The sequence below is a fragment of the Garra rufa genome, chromosome 25 (assembly GCF_049309525.1).
Source record: "Garra rufa chromosome 25, GarRuf1.0, whole genome shotgun sequence".
In the NCBI taxonomy this organism is placed as follows: Eukaryota; Metazoa; Chordata; class Actinopteri; order Cypriniformes; family Cyprinidae; genus Garra; species Garra rufa.
In genome coordinates, this window is record NC_133385.1 from 10999083 (window position 1) to 11024245 (window position 25163).

The following is a 25163-nucleotide window of genomic DNA, read 5'->3' on the forward strand; positions in this document are numbered from 1 at the left end:
TCACAAGTGTTTTACCTGCGTTTTAAAGCATTGCGTTGAAGGAAATATCTGTAAACTTAAGTTTTTCTTTTTTTTCCAAAGGGTACATTTCAAGGCCTTACAGGCCCTTTCCAAATATGATCACATGACAGAATTGTGAAACACATTTTGCTCCACTTTAATTAAAAAAAGAAAAAAGCCCAAGAGCGTTTTTCTGTTTCTTCAAAGTTTCAGCAGTCCACCAGTAGGCAACGGTGAGTCATGCGAGACCACAAAACAACCCGTTCAGCTGCCCCGGATGAAGCAGAAATCCCACTTCCACCTGCCTGTCAAATATTCCAAGCGATATGAAGACAAAACCAGACGGCGGTATGTAAAAGAACACCTGCTTGAGATGATTCGTTAAAATTGAAGTAACGGCTAACGCTTTATCTGCCCAGTATGACCCCGATTCTCCTCCTTTTCCTTTCTCTCCGTCCCTCCCTCCCTGTCTTTTTTGTCTTTCTCTTACCCCTCTCAGACAGCTCGACTAATTTTCTGCCTGCTGGGACACGCCGCCTCTGACTGCGAGGGACAACAAGAGAAACATATCTTCATTTATCACTAAGAGGAGACCTGTTCTGCTAGACTCCGAAATCTGTAAAAATGTATGCTTTAAAACAAAGGTACTTTCCGCCATCAGATTGTGATTTTAGGTCTCATGCACTGAACTATTTTCTCCACATGATTAGAGGCCCATTTGCGAGATCTCCTACCTGATGGACTTGTATTTCCACTTTCAGGGCCTCCTGTAATGTTTGCAATTCCATCATTGATCCAGTTCGCCAGAAAGAGAGTCCCAGGAAACTTTCAGCCTGTCTAGAGAAATCAAACAAGAGAGGTTTTGCAGACTTTTTTCCCATTTTATATATTTAACCTTTATTTTGCGAGATGCTCGGCGGTTGACTTAATCCAATACCACCACGAGGGGGAACACAAGTCGGTATCTAATGCGGTTTGAGGGAAAAATGCACTTCTCTAAATCGAGACGTGATTCATGGTGTCTCAGGTGGTAGTAAACAGACACGTTTTATTCAGTTCGTATTCCCAGAGCGATTCTGCAACACTGCACTGCAAGAACCTCTTCTTTAAGTTAGAAAAAAAAAAGTATTTTGGCCAAACGGGACTGAGAGGAGCAAAAAAAAAAAAAACTCAATAGAGGGTCTTGTTGAAAAGCAATTTTCTGGGAAAACTAGGGTTGGCAGAGGATGAAAACTTGTGACAATCGAGAAGATGGGCAGGACTGTTTGCCCGTCGGGCGAATCGGAACAACCACGATGCTTAGTGTAACAGTGAGCGAAACGGAGGCAGTGTTACAGACATTCATTCACTCTCATTGATTTTGGTGTGCGGCCCTGTGCCAAGAGGACAATTATAACAGAGGCTATTAGAGGACTTACCAGCTGGCACTGAGACTGGTGTTCACGCGCTCTCTCCAACTCCCTGCACAAGACGAAACACACACACACAAACACACACAGCCTATTAGATGAAGGAGAGACACTCCAATTCCCTCTCTCTCTCTTATACAGTCTGTGTAAAAAGGAGTAACATTGCAAGCGCAGCATTCAGCGGGCTACTAATTGCTCATGCCGTCTATGAACCCCACGACAAAAAAAAAAAAAAAAAGTCCTGCATCCCTGCGCATCTCCCGGCATCTTCGCGGACCTATAAATATCTTCTTCAAAACTCAAGCATTGGATTTGTCCTTTGTGCAGTCCTGCCAAATGGAGTTCTGAGATATTAAGCGAAGCCTGTACTCGCCAGCGATGACATCTGTCATGACCACACGGCAGACGGGTATCTCAGGACCTTCAGCCTACAATGCACAGGAAACGACACCCTTTCAAATCGACAAGTGTATGAGTCACTCTGCCGGTCTTTGATCAAATAAAGTCTATAATAACGCACAACTACAATTACGGTCACTTGAACTTCAAAAAGGAACTGTGTCAACTTGGGTGCCAATGAAAATCGGGAGTGATTATAAAAACCTAAGTGGATTATGTACATTTTCTTCGTTTTAAAAGGACACTGGACATATTTATAATATGTGATCCTGGACCACAAAAAGGAGTAAGGAGTAGTTCACTTTCAGAACAAATTTACAGATAATGTGCTCACCCCTTTGTCATCCAAGATGTTCATGTCTTTCTTTCTTCATTCGTAAAGAAATGTTTTTTTTTTTTTTTGAGGAAAACATTTCAGGATTTCTCTCCATATAATGGACTTCTATGGTGCCCGCGAGTTTGAACTTCCAAAATGCAGTTTAAATGCAGCTTCAAAGGGCTCTAAATGATCCCAGCCGAGGAAGAAGGGTCTTATCTAGCGATCGATTTTCTAAAAACATTTACAATTTATATACTTTTTAATCTCTACACAGAGTACACACAGAGCTAGACAAGATTAGCATTTGACGTTAAAATTTTGAGGCTAAATTTTTTTTTTAGAAAATAACCGACTGTTTTGCTAGATAAGACCTTTCTTTCCTCGGCTGGGATCATTTAGAGCTCTTTGAAGCTGCATTTAAACTGCATTTTGGGAGTTCAAACTCGGGGGCACCATAGAAGTCCATTATATGGAGAGAAATCCTGAAATGTTTTCCTCAAAAAACATAATTTCCATACGACTGAAGAAAGAAAGGCATGAACATCTTGGATGACAAGGGGGTGAGTACATTATCTGTAAATTTTTGTTCTGAAAGTGAACTACTCCTTTAAGTAGAACAGGTATATTTGTGGCAATAGCCAAAAATACATTGTTTGGGTCAAAATTATGGACTTCTTTTACGCCAAAAATCTTAAGGATATACTAAGTAAAGATCAAGTACCGTAAATATATCAAAACTTATTTTCGAATTAGTAACATACATTGCTAAGAACTTTATTTGCACAACTTTAATGGCGATTTTTTAAATATTTAGGTTTTTTGCATCCTCAGATTCAGATTTTCAAATATTTTAATCTCCAAATATTGTCCTATCCTAACAAATCATCAACGGAAAGCTTATTTATTCAGCTTTCAGATGACGTATAAATCTCAATTTCAAAAAAATATATAGTAAATCATAATTCTTGAAAACTGATATTAACTAACAAAAAGATACAAGCTGAGGTGGCTTAATCCTTTCAAGTCGCTCATGTTTCAAAGCGAAGCTCATGATCCGGTGTTTTCCGTGCCTCAGAGCGGCTCAGTTCACATTGAATACAGTGAACTTCGTTTATTGCATGTGCTGTAAGTTTAGCGTGTGTTTGGGAATGCAACGGCCACCGGTTATTCTTTATTTTCGCGACAGGAGTTTTCCGTCAAAATAAAAGCTCTACTGCTGTTTCCGTCAAAATACAATCTCATAAGTGCAGTATGAATTGCTTACAGTTAGCGGTTTTAATGGGTAACGTTATTGCAGTCCTAACTCAAAATATCTCTTTTAAGTATAGAAATTACGAACGAAGTATTGTAATTTCCCTACTGTAGTGTAAAGCAAACTATGAAATATTAATTTGTATTTATTTTACAGTGCAATTGTTTTACAATATATAGCTATTACGGTCAGTGGAATAATATAAAATCGTTGTTATTTACATTATTATATTTTAATTAGTTTGGCTTTCTAAAACACCAGTGTGAATGTAATTTAAACTAAGACAGTATACCACAACTCAGAAGAGGGTTGAGTCCCCTTTAAAGTTCAGGTACAAGTCAATTCACTTACTTTTTTCTAACTTAAGTTCTCTTAGTTAAGAACATGGGTTAATTTTGAACTCTAAAAGTGCATTAAATAAAATCATTTAACTTTAAAATGTACAAAATATTCCAAGTCTTCGTTTGTCTTTTTTTATACATGCATCTCAATAAATATCATATCGTGGACTTCATATTATATTTCATATATATTATCGTATCTTGAGATTTTGATAAATCTCTGTGATAATTCATGAAAAGTCACAATATTATTATTATTAAAAAATAGTAACCAGGTAAGAATCAAATTAAATAATAATATCACCATTGACCTCATAAAACTTAGTTTAGAGGTAAATTCCCCTGAAACATCCAGGAAAAAATTATCTCATTAGGTATTTTGTCATGGACGCAATAAAAAAAGAATCATGTTGAATCATGATGCTGACTGGCTTTTGGAAAGCATTAGCTAATGTCCTAAAAAGGGGTGTCTTAAAACCCTGCATATTAAATATAAAAAGGGTCAAATATAAAACAACATTAGCATGCATATAATGAAAAATTTATATATTTAATTTGAGTTTACAATTCAAACTAGGTTCTTATATGCAATAGGAAAGCTATACAGTACAGTAACAGGTACTTTTCTTGTCTCTGTAAAGTTTTGGGTGACCTGTTGAAACGCTCAAAAAAAAAGTAAAACAGCAATATGAATTACATACAAGTGGGAATAAGTTGAAACAACGAACGTATCACTCAAAATATTATTATGCCACATAAAAACTAGTCATTTTATGTCTAACAACATCATGGAAATTACTTAGTAACATTATTGATCTGAGTGCTAAGAACAAAAACTTTACTTAAGCAAACTGATACAAGACATCTAAAAATAGACGTAATAAGGCTAATGTAAAGTATTGTTCTTTATAAATAGTATCCAGGCATGAATGAGCTAACAGAATATCCCAACTACACCTGACAGGACACAAGTTATAGGACTAAAATACTTTCAGTGTCATGTTACATAAAGCCAGTACTTTTTGTTTTGCATAAATTACTTGATAGCCATGAATGGCACCAACAACAAAACTCCTGTTAATATTTCAATGTAGTTTGGGAGTATTATAAAGGCATTGCGTACATTGGTGGAATATGTAGAATGGTAAATACCCAAAAGATTGCCACAGTACAAACATTAAAAGTGAAACTACCTTGATAAGAAAAACAAAACCTAAAGAAAGAGCTCATGTCAGGTGAGGGTGTAAACGCATTTTAAAGTTTCACAAGCAGGTGAAATATCAACAACGAGTTCAAAACATAAACATGATGAAAGTAAAACACGGGTAAACACATTACTAAAGTTTGACAAACATCAACAAGCAGTTAATACTAAACCTACACTTCAAAAACAATCTAACAGACTATAATATTCATACATAACACATATAACGAGCACTTGTTAAAGCAAGTGCTTTAATAAGCCACCTGCAAAACTGCAAAACACTCTGATAAGACAGTTAAGGTGCAGTTTAACCCCAAATTATCCTAAGCTATGGATGAAACCGGCCTTTAGTTGTGTACATCTGTTCAGCGATGTGCAAATGACAGGAAAAGTTAAGCAGCACTTTGATTAGGCCACTATTATAAACCTCAGGGAAACACGGAAGATGATGCCCAAAGTGTTTACCGACAGCATACTTTCACAAAGATTCACAAAGGAGGGGGAAATGCGTGTTTGATCCACTACAATATGAGGGTAAAAGCGTTGCGAGTTTCTTTTTCACTCTCTAAAAGAATCTGCTTGTAGTTGGTGCAAGCTAAAACACATCAGCTCCAATAACTCAGCCTCCTCCAACCAAAAAAAAGCAACATTTAAAAAGCCACTTTCTAAACAAACAACAAAATCGCGACGCTTTAAAAAGCATGACTTTATCGGCCAGCCACTACAAGCTGAGGTACTAAAAGCGGTGGAAACTACCAAAATAGATGTGAATCTTCTTTTACAAACCTGCTGCTGGATGTAAGGAGCTTTCATATTGTGCTACGGCTAACTCTGCTAAAGCTAACAGGCCAACAGCACAAATTACAGTTAGATGGACTCGACTGAGCCGCAACCACTAATTCAAGCCATGCATGAGCAAAAGATCTTCATTCTAGGCTCTTTTATCCCCCCGCTGCCATCGGATACATTGTTTCCACTGAGCTGGAAACAAGCGTTGCGGCAACAATGTATCCAGCGAAGTTTAAAATGTTACAAAATAACAAAACGCGCGGAACGTTCGATTCACGCGCTGCACTTAGAAATACACCACTCAACTCCTAGAAATAAGCGGAAATTGTGCTCCAAAATCATCGGGATCCTGACTTCTCTACCTACCCGATCGCGACGGGGTTTGGATTTGGAAAAGCGACGAAGAGTCTCGGAACGATTAAAGTCCAAAAGCGCGGCGCATAAAAGTTGCAATAATAAAAAAAAGATCCCAAGGTGCACTTACCCTCCTCTACTCACTTGAGCAGTAGTGCCTCTCTCTCTCCCCACAAATTATTTAAATAAATATTTACAAACACTCCGAGATCTCGGTCCGATCCGCTCCCTCACATAGCTGTAGTGGTGCTCGGGGCTGAATTTAGCTAGGTTACCGAGCTTATTTTTTGTTTGTTTAATTTTAATTTGTGTGTGTAAAAAAAGAGAGAAACTGAGATACAAAACAAGAACTCTTCTTCAATCTCATTCACCACAGCCGCAGCACCCGACGATTCATCCGCGCAGGAAGAGGGAGACGAAGGGGGCAGGAAAAGTAGCCGTGAAAAAGCACAAATACTCCAAACCTCCATGTAAACGATTCAAAAACATCGCGATTAGGCTAAAAGTACGCGTGCTTGGCCTAAAAGTGCACGCGGAGTTTCCTCAAAACGTCTTTTGGAAGAGGACTATTTTTTGTGACGGTGCGGCGAATTTATTTCACTTTGCCTAAGGAACAGCGGTAGTACGTCTCCCATTGCCTAGGGAAAAACCCGGATGTAAACTCGGCGAAACTCATCTGGAGAAGAGAAGTGGCAGTCTAACTCACTCAAACTCATGGATATACTCTCACAGACAGCAAACTAAGTTGTTTTTGTTAATATAAAAGTTAAATATGCGTATTACCATAAACTACACCAAAATAAAAATGCTAAATTCAAAATATATAGTAAATGTAACTAGTTAAATTATGCAAACAATATGCATACATTAAAAAGTGCCAGACTGCACTACTTAATGTAGCTAACAATGTTACAGGCTGTTTAATAAAAACAATAGCCAATAGTTTCTGCTTTGACATTTATACACAGCACTAGGCCTACCGTTTTGCGTAAAATAATGAAGAGTAAGTTGGAGCCAAAAACTTTTATTTTATGTATATTTAACTTCCCTAACATACTAATAGTTGTATTAAATATCACTTATACATCACCAGTCAGTCAAAAGACTTTTAATGTTGTTAAAGAAGACTCTTCTGCTCTTCAAGCCTGTATTGATTTGGTCCAAACTACAGCAAAAACTGTAACATTTTGAAATATTTTGACTATTTAAAATTGTTTTCTGTTTTATTTCTGTGATAAAAGCTACATTATCAGCACCATTACTCCAGTGTCACATGATCCATCAGAAATCATTCTAATACGCTTTGCTGTTCAAGAAACATTTATTATTATTACCATCAATATTTAAAACATTTAAATGCATTTTCAAAATTCTTTGATGAATAGAAAGATCCAAAGATTAGCATTTATATAAAATCACAAGCTTTTGTAACTTTATACACTATACCATTTAAAATATTGGAGTCTAATAATTTGTTTTTTGGAATAAAATTTTAGAACTTAACACTTTTATTTAGCAAGAATAGAATGTTTTAAATTAAAGTGATACTATTAAGATTTCTATTTCAGATGAATGCTGTTCTGAAATTTCTATCCATCAAATAAACTTAAAAATATTCTACTCAGCTGCTTTCAACGTAATAATAATAATAAATGTTTTTTGAGCAGCAAATCTTAATATTACAATGATTTCTGAAGGATCATGTAACTGGAGTAATGATGCTAAAAATTCAGCTTTGAAACCACAGAAATAAATTAAATTTTAAAATATATTTAAACAGAAAACAGTTATTTTACATAATAAAAATATTGTTTTTGCTGTACTTTGGATCAAATAAATGCAGGCTTGTTGAGCAGAAGAGACTTCTTTAAAAAACATTAATAATCTTACTGTTCAAAATCTTTTGACTGGTAGTGTATATCGCTTAAAAAACAATATGTAATTTACTTTTTTTGAAATTTCCTTGCAAATGGGTTAATGACACTCTTTTTGTGACGTTTGTGGCTCAAAGAATGACTCAAAGAATAGTCTAAGATTAATGTGTTTCTAAAATAAAGCTTTTTTTTTTTTTTTTTTTTTTTGCAAAACATTACATTTAAAAGGACATGTCACTGTTCCAGGACTGTAAAAAGTTACTTTAAAAAGCTGCTATTCCTGATTTTGTTAATGTAAGTTGTTTATTATAATCTTTTATAATTATATTAAAGTAAAAAAAATAGAGAGAGAGAGAGAGAGAGAGAGAATTTTTTTATTGCTGTGGTCCAAAGGATGTTTTAAACATTTTTATAATGACTTTTTGTATAATTTCTGATATTTTTATTTATCAAAATATTATCGTTAAATCTACAAATATGATCCAAACTGCATTTTATGTGTACCTCAAAACTACTAATAATTATATAGGATGTGTTTTTACATAAACAACTGTCTGCCAAGTAAAAGTCCAGGAAGCCATCTTGTTGTCACATGACAAGAAAATCACAACAAAGAGCATTATGTTTGTACATAATATTTAATACTAGTCATTTTCTAAATGATATTTATATGCAGAGTGCGTGTATGCATATATATATATATATATATATATATATATATATATATATATATTGTTAAACATTTTTTAATGACTTTTTATATAATTTTAGATATTCTTATTTATCCTTGACACTTGCACGACTATTATTGTTAAATCTATAAATACGATTCAAACTGCATTTTATGTGTACCTCAAAACTACTAATAATTATATAGGATGTTTTTTCTATTATTCTATCCCCTTGCACACTGAAATATATAATTATGTTACTTAAACCAACTCCTCTTTATAAGCATTGTGTCCATCCACAACATTTTCAAATATGCGATGAATATATAAACATACACTGGTTTCCTTTTCATTACTAAAGAGTAGCTAATGTATATTCAACTAAACATTCCATTACTACGTTTCACAAGATAAACGGTCAGCAAAAGAAGTGACTGCATCCCCCCATCTAGACCACCATGTCTGTCTGCCTGACACCACTTCACTCCCTCTATAACCTAACATCAAGTCAAAGTAAATGCCGCCGTCATATTCGGCTCAATGTGTTTTAGAGCTGTTCTTTGATCAAACCGAGCACACGTGCACCGCCGCCACGACGCTTTATGTCTGTTCACGGAGTAAGAAATAGATTTACAGAATATTCTACGCAAGCGAATGCTCCTACCATGTTATGAAAGAGGTGGCCGCTCCGTTAACCAATGAAATTGTCAGGAGTTAACAGTTTTTTCTGGGCCGCCATGACATGTTTTTTTGAGGCTGCTCGGAATAGGCTTTTTTTGCTGAATTTGTGCTGAATCAACACACCGTGAATCAAAAGGATTGCGCTGTGTGGCAGGTGTCTGTAAATGTAGGTGCGGAAGAATTCGCTTCAAATACTTCAAATGAGCTTTTATCTGAACTTAACTCTCAGTTTGGGGGTTTAAACTCGTCATACAATGTGCTGCAACACGCGTTTAAAACTATTGGACGTAAATCTCGCGAGAAATAAACAAACATCGTCTGTGGATATTAGCTCGAGTGGATAAAACAAGTGAAGAAAGAAAATTATCTTAAAAGATATACTATTGTATATAACTCTATGCAATTCTAAAAAAAAAAAAACATGAAATAATATAATGTAAAGTAATATAGCCTAATATAATGTGAAATTCTTTTTTGACATAATTCGAAAACAAAAACATGGTTTATATCTCTCAGTTAAATAACAGTAAATCAGCATCTGTACATTTTAAATAAAAAAACTATTTTATTAAAACTGCTATGTACACTACCAGTCTAAAGTTTTTGAATAGTACGATTTTTAATGTGTTTTTTTTCAAGAAGTCTCTTTTTTTGCTCACCATGCCTGCATTTTTCATCCAAAGTACAGCAAAAACTGTAAAAAAATGTTTTAAAATATTTTTACTATTTAAAATAACTGCTTTCTATTTGAATATATTTTAAAGTGTAATTTATTCCTGTGATTTCGAAGCTGAATTTTTGCATCACTACTCCAGCCACGTTATCCTTCAGAAATCATTCTAATATTCTAATTTGCTGCTCAGAAAACATTTATTATAGCATATTCTTTTCAGGGTTTTTTGATGTGCTGTGTTTTTTGATGAAAGTTCAGAAGAACAGCATTTCTCAGCAGCATTTCTCTGAAATAAAAATCTTTTGTAACCGTATAAATGTCTTTATCACTTGTGAACTTATCACTTGTAAATTTAAAGCATCCTTGCTAAATAAAAAAAACAATTTCTTTTCCAAGAATTTAAAAATAAATAAATAAATAAATAAAATAAAATACAATTACACTGACTCCAAATGCTGATCTTTGGATCTTTCTATTCATCAAAGAATTCTGAAATAAATGTACTCAAATGTTTTAAATATTGATAATAATAATAATAATAATAATAATAATAATAAATGTTTCTTGAACAGCAAATCAGCATAATGATATCAAGGATCAAGGATATAAAGGATCATGTAACACTGAAGACTGGAGTAATGATGCTGAAAATGTAGCTTTAAAAGCACAGAAATAAATTACATTTTAAAATATATTCAACTGAAAGGCAATCCATTTTAATAGTAAAAATATTTCAAAATTGAACTGTACTTTGGATAAAATAAATGCATGCTTGGTAAACAGAAAAAAACTTCTTTAAAAAACATTAAAAATCTTACTGTTCAAATACTTTTGACTGGTAGTGTAAATATTCTAACAATATGCAATTTTTTTTTTAAATCTAACAAATGTAAAGGTTTGACTACAAATCTCTTCATCACTAGAGAAGACCAGTTAAAATATGAAATAAAATAACAGTGGCTTATCGAGTCATCATGACCCTTTTATGCTCCCCTCTGTTCTGTCATATATTGCTGCCACCTTTCACTAGTCTCAAGATGTCCAATTTAATAATGTTCTGCTGCAAAGCTCTAAATGCCACGTTCAACATCACATATAGACTCTAAAGTCAGGCTGCACTTTTAAAATCAATCTTCAAATGCATTTGGGAACTTCAATCCATGGTAAGCAGCTTGACACTTTTATTATTTCAGCCTGTATGTTTGTGTCGAATTTTCTGAATAAGGATAAACTCCATTAGTATTCAAAAGTAAAATTCTATACAAACAGTAGAACAGCAGTGCAAATTACGTATTGTAGTTTCATAGCCTTTTTTCGCTAAAACCTTCTGCTGAACTTCCTTACCCCATCATTATTCAGTCTGTCACATTTCTGCAGTCATTTATATTCCATCTAAACATGGAGATGCTGTAAAATGTAGTGCACTTTACAGCCTGGCTTGAATGTTTTGGCACCTCTTTGTTATGATGAATAGGACATCTCGTCCTTCCCTATCTGTGAACAGTAGATGGCGTAATTGTTCTGGCTAAACCTCGGCACTAGTGAAAACTGTAACATTGCACTGAGATGAGCCTGAACTTGAATTTGTGGCACATGTAGCCTAATCTAAAGAGCTACTGATGCTCTCAGACTGTACAGAAAGTACAATGTGGTACAAAAGATGGTACAAAAAATGCAGAAGACTATTAATGTTCTCAATTCAGCAGCAGTGGTGGGACTATACGTTTCTCTCTCACCTACACACTTTTTGTAGTCGTATACTGTCATAACCAGTGTCAAGGTTACGTGTAGGCTTCGTATAGTACAAAACGCTTGTGTAGGAGGATGATGCTGTAAGATTCTTACCGTCTAGTTTCATACTGTGTCCAACAGGCGGCGCTATTGCGCAACAGTCCATCTTCATGTGACAGATATTAAGAATTGCAGTTCAAAACAGTACACTCTGTAATTTCTGTCGCATTAAAATAGTTTTACCCGAAATTAATTATTAGCTTTTTACAAAAATGTCTTTAGAATCACACTCACATGAGATATAAACGGCTGTTTAATTTTAAATGTGGCGAGTCGCTAACTCGTGGTCATTTCGCGATCACGTGACCGCCGACAAACTACTCAGTTTATCTCGCAAACACCATAGCACAACATGAACAAAAATACTGTGTGTTTCTTTTACTGTAGTCTAATAAATCACATTCAGCTTGGTGTACAGAAGTGCGTTGTGTGCTTTTACGTATCTACAATGTCTCTACAAAAGCATTGATTTGGGAATTATGACATTTTACAGCTGCTAGAAGATATCTTCATCATAATTAAGGCTTTTATGAAGATAACAGATGTTCAATATTTTGTATTGCCACGTATTAAAGGTATAGTTAAACCGAAAATGAAAATTCTGTCATTATTTACTCACCCTCATGTTGTTCCAAACCCATAAGACTTTTGTTCACCTTCAGACACAAATTAAGATATTTTTTGATGATATCCGAGAGCTTTCTGACTCTGCATAGACAGCAACACAACTGAAAGGTAAGTAAGTACAAAGTTAAAATAGTCAATGTGGCATCAGTGGTTTAGCCGTAATATTATGAAGCTACAAGAATATGTTTGTGCATGAAGAAAACAAAAATAAGACTTTATTCAATAATTTCGTGTCAGTCGTCGCCATGCGCTCACAAGATGCTGCTGGCGCAGGAGCCGACGTTCTGACATAGAACCCGGATGCGCTGCACTTTGTTTACAAGCAAAAGAAGACACAATGTACATAAAGCCCTGTTTAGACTACACGATTTTAGCCTGATTTTGCCATGATTTGCTTGACGTAGTGTCGAGGGGATTCGTATATGACAATAGGCATCGGGATGCACGATTCAATCGTTTCATCTTCTGTTATAGTGCACAACACAACAGAAAGACTAGCTTTTTTTTGTTTGTTTTTTGTCGTACACAACAAGTTCTATCACATCTATGACACTGGCTAATAGGAGCACAGACGTGCCTTTGTACCAGCTTTCAAACATGCCAAAATGAAAGAGAGAATGGTATCAGTCCTGCTAAGTTAAACTTTACAATGGAGGAAATGTTCATGGAGCTACGGCAATGATATTCCTGCATTTATGATGAGGGACTACCGCAAAGGTCAAATAAAAATTCAATTGTCAAGTTCTCTTTGACTGTCCATGCCATCCTCTTCTTGCCACCCAGATTTGTTTCCAGTGTCAGGTTTTCATTCTTTTTTGGGCTTTTTTTTAATAACAAGACAGGGTAAAACATGCTGTTTGCTAGCTATTGTTTGTTTACGTTCATGGCATCTTCTGTCTAGTTCAGCTGTTTTGCTGATGGCATGCAACGAATGTTCGGGAACTTAGCATTGTGTAGTCTGACATGTTTCTTGTTCACGACACAAGATTTTATGAGTCAAAATCACATAATCTGACACAGTGACTGTCATAACCGACAAACTAAATTGCGTAGTCTGAACGGGGCTATTTTTTTGCACAGCATTACTTATTTAAATGAGAATATACAGTCGATGAACTAAGAAAGATGGACATTCCACGTCAGATTGCTGGCTCTTATGTCAGAGAAGAAATTGACTATTTTAACAATGTCCTTACTACGCTTCTAAGCCTTGAATGTGTCAGTTGCGTTGCTATCTATGCAGGGTCAGAAGGCTCTTTAAAAATACGTATTTCTTTAAAAATATCTTAATTTGTGTTCCGAAGATGAACGAAGGTCTTACGGGTTTGGAATGACATGAGGGTGAGTAATTAATGACAGAATTTTCATTTTTGGGTGAACTATTTCTTTAACTGTACAGGCTTACTTCAGAAAGCGAAATCATGGTAAAAAGCAGTCTCAAGCAGTCTTTACATAGTTAACCTGCCTGAAACTTGGCCTAAAGGATAGTTCATTCAAAAATAAAAATTCTATCATTATTAACTCACCCTCAACCAATCAGTTGACAGTAGCCATTGACTTCCATAATATATATAAAAAAAACACTATGGAAGTCAAAGGCTACTGTCAACTGATACTAACATCGGGCCTCATTCATGAAACACGAGCAGAACGGATTTTTTTGTAAATTGTTCGTAAAGCCGTTCTGACGTAAACTTTCTAATTCATGATGTTTATATTTTCAAAATATTACTTAGAATGTAAGAAATGTACAACTGCTTCCTACCACTTGTAAATGGTGTGTAAAATGTTCTGTTTTCTTTCTGACTAACTGATGAGTCTGAATGTTAATGCACTGCCATAATAATTACACATTCATTTGCTCTTGCCCTTTTTGATTTTTATTGATTTTAAAATTTTTTCTGCATCTGAGTTGATAACTAAAACGCAGCGCTCGTCACTATGTTTCCAACAGTAAATAGAGGAGGGGCGGGAAAAAAATACAGACCAACCCTCTTACCTGTACAAAGGTACACTCTAAGAAAACACTGTGCTTTTCACTGTGCCCAAAGTGTATGATTGCAAAAATATATATATACACGTTTGTATTAAACGGATCATCGGATGCAAAACTAACTTTTATATGTTGTTTGAACATTAATGTGTGTTGGCAGTTTGTGTACACAACCACCCTACAATGATACAAATCCACCTAGTGGTATTTTTTAACAGTGTTTTTTAAAGTAATATCCCCTTTTTAAAATCAGGTCTCAGCTTCTTGTCGTTGTGACGAAATACATTTGATTGACATGAGCGCCTTACCTTAGACCCGCCCTTACCAAGCTTAAACAGTCCGAATATGACTGCCATTGTGTGACTCAGGTGCAGAGGAAGACTCTAACTGAGCGATCAAGGTGTTCTGATGTTGGATGTAATAATGAACATAGCAGTAGTCATTTACTCCCGACATCTGAGCCGCTGAAGAGGCAGAGGACAACGTTACTTTCGTTTTTAAAAGGAAAGTGCCGATCCCGATCTACATATGCATCTATGTTCGTGTGAATCATTCCTGATGCAGCTTCACCCACAGCAGAAGTGAGTATAAGGGCTTTTTATGCATCTTTGCAAATTGCCTTTCTTAATAATGTGCTTGTCAAGTTTTGCCGATAAACGTGACTAAATGCAGCTAAACGCGGCTAAAGTAAACATTACAGCTGGTAATCCCTCAGCAGAGAGGGGCGGGGTGAGCAGAGCTCATTTGCATTTAAAGGGCCCATGCAATAAAATGAGCTGATATTTTGCAGAGCTGATTTTGACAAGGTAATAGGGTGTTTTTCTACACTACTATTGAGAATTTTTAACCAAAGTATATTAGAGACTTTTCATTAAGACCCTAAAGAATCATATGAACTTGTGGAAAATGGGCATCCAATGACCACTTTAAACATTTATGGAGCAACAGATTTTGTGTGAAAAGAAATTATACAAGTCGTTTGTTTTGTTTACAAATCTTATAAATTTATGAGGTGGAAGAGGGGGCCTTTTACCCCACACAAGGGGGAAAAGTCTCACAGTTTTGATACAAATACTTTAGCTATTTTTTTTTAAATGTCTGAGTTAATACTTATTCAAAACAATCACTTTAGCAAAGTTTGTTCTAATTTTAATGAATAAGAGAAATAAAAGAAGATTTACTGTAGTAACAACAAATTATATTTTAGATATGATTAATAGCATGTTTATAAATATGATGGCTTCATTCGAAACATGGTGATTATCTTTAAGATGGACACCCAACATAATATATGATATTTACCATCTGAATCTAACCATGTCATGTCAACAAATAGAAAAGTCAGCCTTCTATTATTTATCAAGTTAATTATTGTACCTTTTAGCCCCAACAGCAGGGGTGCTTTTGCTTCCTTCATTATTTAAAAACTACAATATATATCTTGAGACCTTTGAAGACCTTTGTCGCAAGATATTTTCAAGAATTTTAGCGATTCTCATTTGCTACTTAAATCTACAACATTTTTAAAAACATTAAATATTAGATCAAGTAAGCACAGAATTGCTGCCTGTGATCGCGTCAAGCATCAGCCAAAATTGCATGTGTATCTTAAAAATGCTATGCCAAAATTCTTAAAGATAAGATACTAGATACGTAGCTGCCAAAGAAATTCCAAAACATAGCAATTAAAGCATCTGAGCTGAAAAAACGCTGTGCCACCAAAGCGTTTTCAAGTGCCACCAGTAGATATTTTTAAGAAGAGCGCCTGCCATTTTTCAGCTATAGCTAAAAACTCTTTGATGGACACACATCATTGAATATTTATTGTTAGGCATATGGTCTATTAGTCTTTTTTTGCATTTATGCAATATGCTAAAGACAAACCTGAGAAAGTATAGACCGGAATATTCCCCTGCGTTCCTAGACACGCAATTTGCGTAGGTGTAATTCATAGGCGGGAATTATGTGAATGAGCGTGCACGAGTGCCCTATTTATGAATGATTGGGATTCATTAACATACACGTTTAACTATCAAACCAGACGTTTACGAAGCTTTTTTGAATCTGGAGGAAGGTCTGTTTTTTACGTGCAAATTACTCAGAATTTACTCATATAATTTCATGAATGAATCATTGTTCAAAATATTTTCTTTTGTGTTCAAGATATAGAAATTCATACAGGTTTGGAACAATCTGAGGTTGAGTAACTGATAATGCAATTTTCATTTTTGGGTGAACTATCACTTTAAATTAGGCTTATCCAGCAGGAAGCAACACTTGAAAAGATTTCCAAAATGTATCGTAATATCTCACCATCCAGCCAGTTCTATTACATTAAAACAGTCTGTATTTAAAGGCACAGGGACTAATCTGACCAAAAACGGATTTGCAAACCGCAAGGTTTGCTTCAGTTCCAGCTTGAATGACCCGCTGATGTGTTTTTGTGCCCATCTGTTGTTCCTGTGGTTTAATTGTAATGGACACACAATCAAACAGCTTTCCTCTTTCTCTCTCTCGCCTCTTGATGTTTTTGATGAATCTAAACAGGTCACTGTAATCAGCACAAAATCAAAAGCATCAAATGACATTAGACCCGTCTTTCAGGTTAAATGAGATCCCAGAGTTCCTCCTTTGTAGTATAATTTTGTTGTAGATGACACAATAGTTTACATTCAGCAGAGCTCTATGAGTGTATGCGATAGATAGATAGATAGATAGATAGATAGATAGATAGATAGATAGATAGATAGATAGATAGATAGATAGATAGATAGATAGATAGATAGATAGATGGATAGATGGATAGATAGATAGATAAACAAGCAGACAGATAAAGCGGTAGATCCTCAGGCATTATGTGATCATATAGTCACTCATTTTCCATATGTCGTTTAGTAGCTGGTGGTCTGGTTGTGTACAGAGAGAGGATGTTTTGTCAGAACAAAGGGTTTTCCAGCAACACCTGTTCTGCTACATCAAAACCTGTGTCTCTAAATCACTTTGAATTCATCAGGCAGGATTGGGTTGGTGTCCTGGCTCAGCCAGACCTCAAAGCGGACTAACATGAAAGCTGACGCATAAAAGGAAATGAGCTGTGGCTCACGGACTGTGCCTGTGGTTTGTCGGGGATAGTTGTTAGTTTCACCATTCAAGTCACAATTAAACCTGCTATACTAGTATCACACATGCAAACATAGACAAAGTTACACTAGTAAGGCTGGGCCGATCTATAGTTGCTTTTAGAGTTTAACTTTAACATCTCATTTGTTAAAAAGGCTTGTGATGGGTGAGAAGATTTTATACCGCAAATGTGTCATTGTCTCTACAGCTGTAGCAGGAGATGAATGAATGTTAGATGTGAGGCAGTTTGGTCAAAATCACCAATGAACGATTCAAAAGTACACTGCCGCACCATTTCTGTAGAGATGATAAGTGTTTGCAGGGAGGTGTATGTTGTGCCATTGGATGAATTCTTTGCCACCTGATTTGACAGTGTTGAGTTACCTCAGATAAACCTCAGAAAGTTTGGATTGAGAAAACTAAGAAATAATGTTCATAAGCACGGTTGGGGGTAACGCATTACAAGTAACGTAATCAGATTACTTTTTTCAGGTAACTAGTAAAGTAACACATTACTTTTTAACTGACAAGAAAATATCTGAGTTACTTTTCCCCCAGTTATTGATTGAAAGCTCTCCTGTCCCCATGTTGAGAGATCATGAGTAAGATTTTACTTTAGTTCTAGGATAAATGTGAACATGCATTAATTCATCTCGCTCACATATTGAGTATTTCTCAAAATGAATAAAAACAGTGAAATGCAACTCAAAATATGATGCAAACCTGCCATAATTAAATATATTGTGTATTTAATCCCATTTTATTAACTAGTGTCTTTGCTTCTGAACTTTAATTATCCAATGCAACTATACTAATAAGCAAAAATTAATTAAAATAAAACCAACATTTGCTTTTCTTTTCTTTTTTTATTGCTGAAGAGTGTTGAACTTTCTTCTGCGGTCTACTTTACAGACGTGAATTTCTTTTTCCTTAGGCTGAGGATTTTGGTAAAAGGGCTTTTACATTTGCCAAAAATAGAACTTTTTATATTAAAAACAAACAAGCAAATACTGCCCAGATGTAAAAGTAACACATAAGTAATATAACGCATTACATTCCATAAAAAGTAACTAATTATTTACTTTTTATGAAAAGTAATGTGTAACGTTACTTTTGCATTACTTTTTGAATAAGTAACTGTTAAACTGTCTGCTATTCTTCAGAAAAATCCTTTAGGTCCAACAAATTCTTTGGTTTTTCAGCATTTTTGTTTATTTGAACACTTTCCAACAGTGACTGTATGATTTTAAGATCCATCTTTTCACACTGAGGACAACTGAGGGACTCATATGCAACTATTACAGTAGATTAGATTAGATTAGATTCAACTTTATTGTCATTACACATGTACAAGTACAAGGCAACGAAATGCAGTTTAGGTCTAACCAGGAGTGCAATAAGCAGAAAGTGCAGGATAAAGGTATAATTTATAAGTTATAAGTGCACTTATAGGAGATATGTACAGGGGTACATATCTCCTGCGGGGTAAGAGGAATCCTTAAGAATACTGCGTGCTTGACGCAGACAGTGTTTCTTATGAATGTCCTCAATGGTTGGAAGTGGAGTCCCTATAATGCGTTGGGCAGTTTTCACCACCCGCTGCAGTGCCTTACGCTCCGCAACAGAGTAGCTTCCGTACCAGACTGTGATACAGTTTGTAAGGATGCTTTCTATCGTGCAGCGATAGAAGTTCACCAGGATGGCTGAGGACAGCTGGTTCTTCTTAAGTGTTCTCAAGAGGAACAGGCGCAGGTGAGCCTTATTGACCAGGCTGGAGGTGTTGGTGGTCCAGGATAGATCCTCCGAAATGTGGGTCCCCAGGAACTTAAAAGATGAAACAGACTCAACAGCCATCCCGTTGATGTGGATGGGTTTGTGTGAACCTCTTCTTCCCTTCCTGAAGTCCACAATGAGCTCCTTGGTTTTGGTGGTGTTAAGGAGCAAATTATTGTCTGTGCACCACGTGGCCAGGTGCTGAATCTCCTTCCTGTAGGCAGTCTCATTGTTGTTGCTGATGAGACTGATCACCGTAGTGTCGTCTGCAAACTTGATGATGGTGTTAGATCCATACACAGGCCTGCAGTCGTGGGTGAAGAGGGAGTAGATGAAGGGGCTCAGCACACAGCCCTGTGGTACACCAGTGTTGAGTGTGACAGTAGTGGAGCAGATGTGGCCTGACCTAACATGTTAAGGTCTGTTGGTCAGAAAGTCCATAATCCAGTTACACAGTGAAGTGTTAATGTCCAGGTCTCTAAGTTTGGTGATTAACTTAGAAGGTATGACAGTGTTGAATGCTGAGCTGAAATCAACAAACAGCATTTGTGCATACGTGTTTGTATTGTCCAGGTGTGTGAGTACAGAGTGCAGCGCTATGGAGACAGCATCCTCTGTGCTCCTATTGCCACGGTAGGCAAACTGGTGTGGGTCCAGTGAGGATTGGAGAGAATCCTTGAGGTGAGAGAGGACTAGCCGCTCGAAGCACTTCATAATGATGGGTGTGAGTGCTACAAGGCGGTAGTCGTTCAGGCATGTTGGGTTGGAGTGTTTTGGCACTGGCACAATGGAGGTGGATTTAAAACATGTGGGAACAGTTGCTTGGGCAAGGGACATGTTATCTCTGTGAATACCCCCGAAAGCTGCTCTGCACATGCCCTCAGTATGCGGCCAGGAATACCGTCTGGTCCAGCAGCCTTGCACGTGTTGATCCGGCTCAGTGCGGTGTGTACGTCAGAGGAGTTTAGTGTGATGGGTGAGTGGTCAGTTGACAAAGTGAACTTGGTGGCAGTCTCTTTATTGTCTTTCTCAAAGTGTGCCCTGCCACATGCACTGAGGGTCAGAGTTAGAAAAGTGCTCCTCTAGCTTAAGTTTGTAGCAGTGCTTGGCCTTTTTGATGCCCCTCTTCAGATTAGCCCTGGAAGTGCTGTAGGCCTGTGCATCACCTGATCTGAAGGCAGTGTTGCATGCTTTCAGCAGGAGACGCACCTCCTTGTTCATCCATGGCTTCTGATTTGGGTATATGGTGATCTGTTTCTGGGTTGTAACACTGTCTATGGTGGTGTTGGTGTAATCCAGAACAGAAGAAGTGTATCTGTCAATGTCCGTGTGAGAGCCACAGGTGGCCTGAGAAGCAAACATACTCCAGTCTGTGTGTAGAAACCTGTCCTGGAGTGTGAAGTCTGCCCCTGCTGGCCACACTTTGATGGTCTTCACTGATAGCTTCACACGGTTGATGAGGGGTGAGTATTTGGGGGTGAGGAACAAAGAAAGGTGGTCTGATTGTCCCAAGTGGGTGTAACAGAAAATGTTTTGGTGAAATTTGGGGAGTACTGTCTTTAAGTTTGAGTGATTAAAATCCCCCGCAACAATAAATGCAGCCTCCGGGTGAGCAGTTTGTTGTTTGCTGATGGCTGCATGAAGTTCATTCATAACAAGCTTGGCATCAGAGTCAGGAGGAATGTAAGCAGCAGTTATTATGGTGGAGGTGAATTCCCACGGCAGATAAAACGGTCTACACTTAACCATGAGAAACTCTAGGTTAGCTGAGCAATGTCTCCCAATAATAACAGAGTTCGTGCACCAAGCTTTGTTAACATAAATGCACAATCCTCCGCCTCTGGTCTTACCGGAGTCATCTGCCGTTCTGTCTGCCCGGAATGTGTGGTGATCAGTTAGAACAATAGCACTGTCCGATACATCGCTGTTTAGCCATGTTTCAGTGAAGATCATGACATTACAGTTCCAAAGTCTCTTGCTGTGGTTGATGCGGAGTCGAATCTCGTCCATTTTGTTCACCAGCGACCGTACATTAGCGAGGAAAATGCTGGGTAAAGAGAGCCAGTGTGGTGTTAGCTTTAGCTTAGGTCTTAGTCCTCCGCGCTTCCCCGTCTTTGTTTACGGTCGCGTCGCCGCCTACGAGCACTTCCGCCCGGCATGGTAGAGTGCGCAGCCTCAGGTGTTCTGGCGATCTCAGGGACGAGTTGAAGATTGCTGATAAAACTGTCGGGAATGTACAAACCAATATCCAAAAGCTCCTGTCGGGTGTACGATGTAAAGGCACTACTGTTCGGTACGAACAGACCCGATATGAGCAGGTAAAATACTGCAAATTCGCAGAAACTGGAGAGACGCTGAGCCTCGCGATGTGTACGCGCCGCCATCTTGGTCTTTTTTTTATTTTTATTTGTATTTTTTTTTAGGTTCAAACGCTCAAACGCTTTTTTTTTTAGGTTCAAACGCTCACTGATGCTTCAAAAGGAAAAACAATGCATTAAGAGCTGGGGGGTGAAAACTTTTTAAAATTGAAGATCAGGATAAATTTAACTTATTTTGTCTTCTGGGGAACATGTACGTATCTTTAATAGCTTCTGACGGACAGTACTAAATGAAAAAAAAAAAAGATATTTAGGCAAAATGTACACATCTCCATTCTGTTCAAAAGTTTTTAACCCCCGGCTCTTAATGCATTGATTTTTCTGCATCAGTGAGCGTTTGAACCTTCTGTAATACTTGCATATGAGTCCTCAATTGTCTTCAGTGTGAAAAGTGGATCTCAAAATCATACAGTCATTGTTGGAAAGGGTTCAAATACACAGAAAATGTTGAAAAACCAAGGAATTTGTAGGACCTAAAGGATTTTTCAGAAGAACAGCAGGCAGTTTAACTGTAACAAGGGACTCATAAACAACAAATCACTAAACAAACAACAACAACAACAAAAAAGCTGTGGATCATTCAGGTAACAACACAGTGTTAAGAATCAAGTGTATGTAAACTTTTATTCTCCAAAAACAGGGTCGTTTTTTTAATAAATTCAACTACTATTTTCTCTCGTGGACTACATGTAAACGTCTTTTATGTGAAATATCTTATCCAGGTCAGTACTAAATAAAAAAAATAACATGCATTTTGTATAATCCCTTGGTTTTTAGTAAAATAATTCAGATTCTGCAAGGTGTATGTAAACTTTTGACATCAACTGTACGTATATCATGTGACCCACATGTTCCCTGCCACCTTTCTACAAAATGCCCCTCGATGCCTTAAAATTCCCTTGAGCTATTTTAAATGTCAGAGTGCTTCACCGCTGGAAAACACGACATATGTGTGCCGGTGTGTAACATATAGCTCCCCCACATCAGTCATCCTGCATTGTTTGGTATCAATAGCAGTTTAAAAATAACACCGACAGAATTGTTTGGTGAAAGTGCCAATGCCTTTCAGGAAAAGGCGACCCGCTTGGCTCTGTGAGGTGTCACCAGGGTTTTAATCTCAGATTTAGGCTAAAATAGCTGCAATCAAATTAACAGACAAGAGATTCTTCACATGATGTGTTGTTTCTGTGCTCACTTCACCGAATTGATGCTTAGATTAGACTGAATGCTATAAGTGCTGTAGCTAAAAGAGATTTTAGACACACACCCTCTGCCTCTTTCGTGAGAAGTACAGTAGTAAGGATGTAGGTTCTGTACATTTATTATATAATACACTATTATGTAATATATTTTGTATATTCTTCTTTTTTATCATTCCTTTTTAACTTTTTTCTATCTCTTCTTTTTTCCCTGCTATTTTTCGTCTCTTGGTTTCACCTAACTTTCTTTCTCTTTCTTTCTTTCCTCCCACTTTTTGTCTATTTTCCCTACCTGAGCAGCCCAGTATGTTATCTAACAGAACCCAATGTGTAGGAGGGGATTACATCCATGTGCTTACGAATATCATCTTGTGGTGGATGGTGTAAAGCAGAAGAGCTCTTCTCTTGTCCTCTGCTGCAGGTGGAGATCGAAACACGTGTAAAATGTGGTGAACTTTAACCTCACAAGAACTAGGACAAAGTTAAAACTGCCATGTCTTCTCACACAACATTCCACAGGAATATTTCAGCCGCTCTGTCTGCATAACTTTCTCTTTTTAGTCTCAAAGTATCTCAAAGTCATATTTCACCCTAGAAACTTGTACGTATTTATACAGGTGTTTTACTTTTGGGATGGAATTTTCTTTAGATTCTCTTTTGATTACTGTAATACAGCAATTAAAACCATCCTGTCTGGAAACAATTATTTAAATCATCAATTTTTGCACTACACGCCATTGTGTTCATAATTAAGATAATACATTAAAATAATATGGTAAGACACACCAGTTTAACAACAGCCGGAAATGGATGAGACCATTTACTTTCTAATTAATAATTTTTTTCATTTTGGGTTAAAATATAGCAGTGTTATTTAATATTATTTATATACAATTATAGTATTTACTAATATTTTAATAGCTTTTATTTTTGAATTATATATTTTAGGGCTGTCAAATCGATTAATCGCAATTAATCATATCCAAAATAAAAGTCTGTGTTTACACAATGTATATCTTTTATTATGCGCTTAAAATATAGCAGTGTTATTTTAATATTATTTACATACAATTATAGTATTTATTCATATTTTTTAATATATATTTAGAATTTTTATTTTAGGGCTATTAAATCGATTAATCACGATTAGTTCGTGTTTACATAATATATGTGTGTGTGTACTGTGTATATTTAAATGTATTTAATAGATACACACATACTTCTATATATTTAGAATATATTTAGAATACATTTAGAAAATGTAAGTAAAGTGTCCACTTTTAAGGTGTCAAATAAGTTTTTGGAGAATAAAATGTCAAAATTTGGTTGAAATAATGTTACATTGTCATTCAGTGTAACACAATATTTATATAAAAATTCAAACAGCATGCTTATTCTGACTTGTACATATTAAAATATATAAAAGAATAGGGAAGCATATTACATTTCATTGTGTTTTAAATGAATAAAAAAAATCTTTGACAGCCCTATTTTATTTATATTTTTATTTATATTTTTCATTTTAATTTATATTTTTAAATTTTTGTACTTAGTACTTTTTTACAGAATATTTACATATCAGATTCAACATACTGCAGCTATTTGCCTATTTTTTTAGTTTTTCATAAAATATTTATAGAATTTATTTCATTTGGATTTCAATTAAAGAAAATATTTTTAACAGTTTTAGATTCACTTTTAACAGCAATGAAATATAATCACATTCATGTTCTTTAGAAGTGTTTTTAGAATTGGGTTTTCTTGCCATTTCACTTTGCCATTTCATAATGTACATCAAATTAGATGTTTGTATCCAAATGAACAATCTACCAACATATTTAGTCAGTTGATGAAAGCAGTGTTCATTGAGCGGCCAATGAACACTAAAAAGTTTGATCCCTTTTAGATGAAATAACTAAGCTGAAACAAAAGCAGTTGCAGCTCAAGACCATCTGTATGTGTATAACAAGCTCATATAAGACCTGATGTCTGGATGTAGTCCCTGCATAGTGTAGTGAGCGTGGCGTGGGCCTCGCTCCACCCGTCTTTATGTAAAGTCTGAGTGGGAGGGAAGCCTGATCCGCTCTTCTGTTCCAGAGTTAGAACGGTACTGCAGAAACACAGTGATGACTTGGTCCAATGTGAACAAAACCACCCACTCTGACGATGTAATGCCGAAAAACTCCAGTCGTACTCTCCTTGTGCACTTTGACCCTATATATTCAAAGATGTAATCATAATAACCTTCCTCCTCTAGTAAACGTATTATGCAATACCATCACGCAAGGTGCTATTTGAATTTGTGTGCACTGACGA

The 25163-nt window shown here is 36.2% G+C and overlaps 1 protein-coding gene across 3 annotated transcripts in view; it reads right to left on the reverse strand.

Moving 5' to 3' along the window:
- Positions 1 to 6411, reverse strand: part of phf21ab (PHD finger protein 21Ab) — a 31381-nt gene extending 24970 nt beyond the window's left edge. For 2 of the 3 annotated variants that reach the window (XM_073832095.1, XM_073832094.1), the window contains exons 1-3: positions 6198 to 6411; positions 1419 to 1461; positions 735 to 837 (exon numbers count right to left, since the gene is read on the reverse strand). In XM_073832095.1, the coding sequence (XP_073688196.1) occupies positions 735 to 791 (57 nt within the window). In that variant the 5' untranslated portion in view covers positions 792 to 837; positions 1419 to 1461; positions 6198 to 6411. Of the gene's footprint in view, positions 1 to 734; positions 838 to 1418; positions 1462 to 6197 lie in introns of those variants that run through there. The other variant, XM_073832096.1, reaches the window with a different exon arrangement.
- Positions 6412 to 25163: the final 18752 nt, after the last annotated feature.